A 7,980-nucleotide genomic window follows, 5' to 3' on the forward strand; every position below is an offset into this window, starting at 1 on the left:
GACAGACCAGTCTCTCAAAGCACTTCATCACTACAGGCGTAAGTGCAACAGGCCTGTAGTCATTTGGGCTGGCCACAGCTGTCTTCTTGGCGATGGGGATGATGGTGGAGGTTTTGAGGCAGGGCGGGACGGTGTTTGATGACAAGGAAAGGTTGAAGATTTTAGTGAAGACTCCGGTCAGTTTGTCAGCACATGCTCTGAGAACCTTTCCATGTATTCCATCAGGACCTGCCGCCTTCCTGGGATTCACTGACCTTAGAACACACCTCACTTGGTGCTCCCTAAGTGTTAGTGTGCCAGTGCTGGGGGCGGGTGGAAGTGGTGTGGCAGCTGAGGGCCTGGTCGTCTCAAAGCGGGCGAAAAGAATATGACTTTAAGGAATTAACAACATTACTTCAGTTGTAGTACACCAACATCTCTTATACATTAGCACTAAGGGAACACTGAATGACCTGCTGGTTTTTGTCCATAAAGCTACTCATCTAAGATTACCACAAAGTAAAAGATCTCTCAGCAAAATTATGCAACATTTTAGGCACTGTTGCTCCGATCAAATCAGTGAGCTGGGATTTTTTATTCTAAACATGAACTACTGTTACAGAAACAGACATGGACTACTAGTGTCCCACACAACAACTCAATGTCCACTATGTGAAGGGGCCACACACATGCCTTCTCCTCTCGTTAACTGAGGTAAACTGCTGGCATATCTATATATACATCTATACTGTCCAGTCTCTCCTGGTGGACATGGCATACAGCAGCATTGTTTAATCTCATTCGAGTCATTGTTGACCTTACCCATCTTTTTAGTCTTCTGAGAGCACTGAAGCTTCTTTCAGCCTCAGTACATGCGTGTTATCCTCAGATTAAAATTATTACTATGTGCTTGATGTGCCTCAGCTTTGGCCCTGGCTCTTCCCCTCTGACTGCACTAGGACATATTGCCACATGATAAAATAACACACTGATTCATGCCATATAAAATGTGAGACGTGTCAATTCAGATTCTTTGTCAAATAAACACTAATGAATCAATTTACATCAGCAGCTGACAATTGTCATGATAATAAATACTAGTTAATCTACAGCACCAAATCATCAGTCAGTCACCTGTGAGCTCGCCTCTTCACCTCTGTCTGAGCTACAACATGGCAGAGCTGCCTGTCACCTGATGAATAACAGTGAGACATTCCAAATACATGCAGTCACACATGTGCTTCAAATACAGTCATGAACCAACAGGTCATCCCCCAATTTCACCTGTGATCTTGTATCACCATTGCTCTCTGAGCTTTGTGTTGGTTCTTCTGTCACCTGACAAACAGGACAGACATGACAATAAGAATAAAATGTGGAGCTGCTTCAGTGTTTCTGTCAATTTGTGCAGATCTTGACTCATCAGTAATGTTTGTACGGTGAGAGCATTTTTAAAACAATTTGTGCAAACTACACTACAAGGTGGAATATTTGCAAAATCATAACTACCTCATGATATTTTGTCTCAAAAATTAACCCTATGAATATGTCAGTACCATTAGGATGAAATTATTGTGTCACCAACATTTTAACGTTAGATATATAATTTTAACAGCCTCTGTAAACTAATATCCTGGCTGCTTGAGGCTGCTGTTTTCTCTGACAGTTTCAATCAAAATTAGAAATGCTGCTCTGAGACTGAGAGAACTAATAGTGCTGCATGTTGTGCAGTTAGTTTCCAAAACACGTTATTCATGGTTACATACAATTTTAGACTGATGTGGGCCAAAGCCTAGCATAGCCTGTAACGTTATTATGACGGACACATTTTATGAGTGAACTTGACTTTAAGCGACTTACAGGTTTCTTTGAAAAATATTTTCTTATATCCAGGATCTTCCTTTTTGCTGCCGTCCTCCGCTCCTCCTGGCAGCGGAGGCTTACCGCTGCAAAAACGAAACGGAGCTCCCTGAAAGGCACAGCCAATCACATTGGCCATAACTCTTTCTACACCGCTGGGTGAATGAGACGTTGACAGATCGTTTTTTCTTTCTATCGGGTCTTTTTTTTTTCTTTACTCGCAGAGATCAAATTATTGGTGGGGACAATTCAATAATCGCTGGATATTGGTGGGGACACGTCCCTTCCATCCATGCCAAATCCATGCCAAATCTACGCCCTTGCATTATATACATATTTTTTTCATTCAGCGCTTTACCATCAGCTTGTTATGTAAACAGGAACATTCATCCCTCATTTGGCAGAAAAAAAATTGAACATAGCTCAGTCTCTCACCACACTCTTTATCCAGGTTACCTGCACTGATTTTTTTAAATCCAGGAGATGTCACTATTGAGCGACACACCAAAAGGGTTACAACACTTCATCTAGCCACCACTACTGTAGCGCATCAAATGTTGTACAGGCGATACATTTTTGTATATACACCGAGATAATTACGAAATGACGATGTTTTATGGATGCAGTCATATATCAAAACCTTTTCACTATTTTGTTTTTTTATACAAACCCCCTGACATTGTGTTTGCTATTTTGTATTTGTATTTTGTGCTTTGTCAATAAAGCGTATTCAAAAAAACAAACAAAAAAAACTTTTCACTAGGAATGCAAAACTCAACCAATAGCCGATGGTTACACAGTCACATGATTATTTCAGGCTTCCAATGTGTTGCCTGAGTAAAAAAAATATTTATAACATCAGCGGCACATTTAAAGGTGTTTATTTCAATTTGGATTCCATGAAAAACACAATAATTAATAACAATAAGCGTGTTAGTATTTAGCACTAAGGTTTTGAGCAATTATGCTTATAATTAACGTAAATTGCGTTCAGGCACATGTTTAGTGATCTTCAGCATAGAAAACACAGATGAATTCTGAAGGTGAGGGCTTCTCTTATGTCACCACAGGTTAGTTTGTGTTGTTCATTTTAATTTTGATTAACTTTAATTTTCTTGTGCAATTTCAATACAGATAATCGATGGGGTTGAGCTGGCTTCCTAAACTAAACTGTGAGCATGTTAAATAGATATGAAGATAATAGATATGAATCAGTTCCTTATTGCGTTGTAACATTGCTGGTGTCTCATTGAGTAAAACTTTACAATATCCTTTGCATGGGTGTACGTGTATCGTTCTAAATAAGAAATCGATTGAATGTCAGTGTTCCTATAATTCTATACATAGGCAGTAGTTTTGTTTACTTGCTTTACTTTGCTTTTTACTGGACTTGTCAGGATCTTCCAGCAAAAATAGTTAGACTCAGAGTATAGTCTTTTGATCAATTGATATTTGTTTCTTTTTTGCACACTTGACCTTTGAATGACCAGTGATGGAAAATGATTGTCACTCAACTATTACTTATAAGCGTACTTTCCCTTTAATGCTGCCTTGTACTTTAAGTCCACTTCCATTTCAGTATATATTATTTGACTAGTTACTACTTGAAGTAAGAATCATATTAACTGTCTATATGAATGTAGTGATCATCTTTTGGATTTTTTTTTAGCATCTTAGTTATGGGTCTGCGGGATTTGTGGAGTAACTACAAAGTATTGATTGTGATGGGCACAAGTCTGGGGCTGATCCACTGGGGCTGGTACAATCTGAAGGGAAGCCCACTGCTACGCAAAGACGGAGATGAGTATATTCCTGAACCTGGAATTGTTACCTACGTTTCCCCTCCTGCATCTGCTCTTCCTTCTCCTCCTCCAGCTGTTGCTCACAAGAGCAAGTAACCCGCACTGAGGTATGAAACTGTTAAAAACACCTGAAGAAAACGTGCTAAGTTTTTCTGCCCTTGAGAGTTTGTATAACTGAGCACACAAAGGGTTTGTAAAACTCAGAGCAGTTTCATCTACCTTTAGTTGTATTTTCAGATTTTCACAAGTTGGTGCTCCAATTTAGAATAGAATAGAATAGAATAGAATAGAATTCAACTTTATTGTCATTGCACATGCACAGGTACAGGGCAACGAAATGCAGTTTGCATCCATCCAGAAGTGCTTTAGTGATATAGATATATTACAATATATATTAGCAATAATATAGATATGTGAGTATATTACAGAAATGGGTCTATTATGGTATGTTATAATGTACACGGTATGAAGTATGTTGTGAATATTCTATAACTATAAGTATGTACAGGCTGTAGTTTAATTTAAAAAACAAACGAACAACTCTACAAATTAACTCAATTCCAGTACCAAAGAAAATAACTGATATTTGATACTACAGGGAAGATTATGATCCCATCCTGCAACAACAGAAATAATGGCAAAGAAGTCATATCTTGAAAAAGTTAACTTGTTAAATTTCAGCTATTTTCCCCAATTATAAGTTACATTTTTAAGATTAAATTTGGAGGGTTTTTTATGAGTTATTTTGATTATTTCAGTATAGGTTGTGAAGGTAAGATATATTTTTGAACGAAATTATAGAAAACAATATCTGAATAATTTTAATTATTGTAGAAGAAGAGCATAATGGAAAAATAAAAAAAATTAACTTTGGATAATGTGTCGTGTTAGTAATGTGAAAATAAAGACCGGTTACTGCCTGCATTATAAAACTGATTACCCAGATGGCTACAACAAAAATAAATAGATTTCTATAAGCTATTGGAAAAGTAGAAATTTAAAGTTTATCATCTTGGCCAATCTGTCTGCAGCCTCTCTACCACCCAGTGTTCACACTGCTCTGCCTCATTCGGTAGCTCTTTGACATCCTCAGCTTGGGTGTTCAACCTGAAGTCCCTACACACAAAGTTTAATACTCTACTGCACACCTGACCTTTCATGGTGTTTTCTTGGGTGTCTGTATCCAGTAAGGGTCCCTAGGCGAGATTCCCTATGCTAACCAAGCTACCTTGGATATGAGAAAGACAGAGATAACTGAAGCCATACCAGCTCAGACAGGATGTGGACAAGGTCCACGTCAAGTGTTGGGAAACCATGACACACAGATGAGAAGTGGGTTAACGGAACCGGAAGACATAAGTGGGGAAGAAATGAAAACAAAGCACTGTTGGCATGCTACTACATAATTAACCCCAGCGGAAGGCATTACATGAAGACGATGTGGGACCTATGGAATCTTTGATACCCAGCATTTAGAGAGACAGCAAAACATTTAGTAGCTTCTAGAGGCCAACTTTGAACCAATAGCACAAGTTACCATGAAGTGCAGGGTCTACCAAGGAGTTCCTCTTTTCCAACTGCTGTTCTGCATTGGCCTGAACCCCCTCAGTTAGGTCATTGACAAGACTGGCTATGGAGACCAATTACAGAATGGGGCAATCGTCAGCCACCTCCTCTACATGGATGACATCAAGCTGTATGCTTAAACAGACATTGATTCATTCATCCACACCACGAGGATCTACAGCAACAACATCAGAATGTCTTTCGGACTGGAGAAGTGTAGTCAGAAGGTAACAAAAGGTAAAGAGAGGCGCAATTACCAAGTACCTGCAGAGGGTCAGGCAAGTCCAGAGAAGTCAGCTGAATGGAAAGAACAAGATCCAGGTAATCAACACTGGGATTGGGTAGCCTACTGGGATAATAAGCTGGCTAAAGGAGGAGACAGACGCCACTGACATCAAGACAAGGAAGCAGCTCACCAAGGACAAAGGGTTTCACCCCAAGACTAGAACCCTGAGACTGTATGCCAAACAGTACAGAACCACTGTCCAGGATGAGACGATAAACATTCACATCAGGATCATGGCCACAACGAACAATGTGCTTAGTGAATACCTCAGACAGCAGAAACCCAAGAAAGAAAAAAAGGAGCAAGTAGAAAATCTGTCATGGAGCCAGAGGCCCCTGCGTGGTATGTATCACCGGCAGACAGGATTTCTGGATGTCAGCCACTTCCTCTGTCAGTGGCTGGACAAAGCTGGACTGAAGGACAGCACAGAGGCACTAGTCATGGCAGCACAGGACAAGCTGTATGCACAAGATTCATAGAGGCTGGGGGCTGCCACACCAGGCAAGATCCCCAGTGCAGGCTGTGTAAAGATGCCCCAGAGACAATCCAGCACATAACAGCAGGGTGCAAGATGTTAGCAGGCAGGGCATACATGAGGCGCCATAACCAAATAGCTGGCATAGTATACTTTAACTTCTGAGCCGATTATGGCCTGGAAGTCCCGAGGTCAAAATGGGACACAAGCCAAGATCCTGTGGGTCTTCCAGATACAGATAGATAAACAGGTGATTAGGGATGGGTATCATTTAGGTTTTATCCAATACCAGTGCCAAACCGGTACATTTGAAATGGTGCCGGTGCTTAAACAGTGTTCGAACCGGTGCTTAAAGAATGGAGAACACAAACTTTGTCCAAAAAGCTTTTATGTTTTTATTTTTAGCAGTCTCTTTTTTTCTGCAAAATGATAACCAAGTTAGCCTTTTCTGTTGATACAACATACCTCCTTTGGTTGGAACCGGTGCTTAAACAATGGAAAACACAAAATTTGTCCTAAAACCTCTCATGTTTAGCTGGGTTTTTTTTTTTGTAAAAAGATAACAGTGTTAGCCTTTTCTGCAGCTATAGGGCATATATGGTATCACTCTATCAAATAACAAGACAGCCGCATGTAACTACGACGGTGTTTGCTAGTTCACCTTACGTGCATTAATTTAATAACGTGGTTAGCCTACTCAACATAAATTACACACGAACAACATTAAGCTACTCACCCAGAGAAGAACGGCTGCTGCCGCCATCATCATCCATCATCATTTCTGCTACACTGGCAGGGCTAGGGGCCAGGTTTTTCATCAGATTTGAGGAGTTACCTCCTTTGCACAGTATCACCTTAAAGCACTTGTTGCAGGCTGCTGAGTTTGCATCTTTTGCTGTGAAGTACAGCAAGACTTTTGACCGCTTCGCCTTGGGCATTTTTAATCTGTAACTCTGCTCTAAAAGAACGTACTTACCTGGGCCCGCCTACTATCCTTGGATAGTCTGGTTACTACCGTTTACGTCAGAATGGCACCGGATACCGGTACCCATCCCTACCGGTGATGGCTAACAGCCTAACATCGTAGTGATGGACAAGCAGAGGAAGACGGCTGTAGTGATAAAATATAGCTATACTGAATGACAACAAAGATGCTGCGCAGGACCTCTGGGGGCTTGAGAAGTGTATTTGTGTGGGTGGGTGTGTGTTGGGGGCACTGCCCTGAGTGTTCCAGTTGCAACGAGGACTACTGCTGCTTTCAATCTCCACATCTTCTTGAGCTCTCCTCTCAGCTCTTGGCACTTCTCGGGCTGCTATCATTCAGTATAGCTACATCTGTCACTACAGCTGTCTTCCTCTTGGTTTGCCATCACCAGTTTTTCTGTCTGTATCTGCAAGTCCCACAGGATCTTAACTCGGTCATTCTCAACTACCCTAAGGGGACATTTGGTTATGGTGTTCTATGTATGCCATACCTGCTAGCATCTTGCACCTTGTTGCTATGTGCTGAAATTTTCTCATTAGCATCTCTGTACAGCCTACGGGGTCTTGTTCCTATTCTGCCATATTAGTGCTGTCTCTGTGCTGTCTTTCAGTTCAGCTTTGTCCAGCCACTGACAGGATTTGTGGATGTCAGTCTCTTCTTCTGTCTGACGGTGGCACATACCGTGCAGGCTCCCATCCTTCCGTGATGGTTCCTTTTCCTGCTTCTCTTCTCTCGGGATTCTGCTGCAAGAGGTATTCACTAAACTATAGTGAATACATCTAAACTAAACTAAAACAAACTAACAAAAAACTAAATCTTTGTTGTCTCATCCTGGATAGTAGTTCTGACACTGACTAGTTCTCATCTTCCTTCCACTTTGCATACAGTCTCAGGGTGCTGGATTTGGGGCTAACCCTCCATGCACGGAAGGAGATTTCTTGTCTTGATGTTAGTGGCTTCAGTTTCCCCTTTGGCCATCTGATTATTCCAGCAGGTTATTTGATTACTGGCAAGGCAGCATCATAAG

At 41.0% G+C, this 7,980-nt stretch overlaps 1 protein-coding gene across 2 annotated transcripts; it reads left to right on the forward strand.

Annotated features, from left to right (window-relative positions):
* The first annotated feature begins 2,751 nt into the window (after positions 1-2,751).
* On the forward strand, positions 2,752-3,737 carry LOC146667442 (uncharacterized). Of its 2 annotated transcripts, none has more exons than XM_085409099.1 (2): positions 2,752-2,909; positions 3,509-3,737. In XM_085409099.1, exon 2 carries the CDS (start codon positions 3,519-3,521, stop codon positions 3,735-3,737), a length of 219 nt encoding a protein of 72 aa, XP_085265225.1. In that variant the 5' UTR covers positions 2,752-2,909; positions 3,509-3,518. The 2 variants fall into 2 exon arrangements, with proteins under 2 accessions (XP_085265225.1, XP_085265227.1); XM_085409101.1 differs by having other exon boundaries at positions 2,898-3,011.
* The last annotated feature ends 4,243 nt before the right edge of the window (positions 3,738-7,980 follow it).

Source organism: Rhamphochromis longiceps, linkage group LG6 (genome assembly GCF_057381845.1).
Source record: "Rhamphochromis longiceps isolate RC_006_pf linkage group LG6, R_longiceps_female_GT1.1, whole genome shotgun sequence".
NCBI classification, from domain to species: domain Eukaryota; kingdom Metazoa; phylum Chordata; class Actinopteri; order Cichliformes; family Cichlidae; genus Rhamphochromis; species Rhamphochromis longiceps.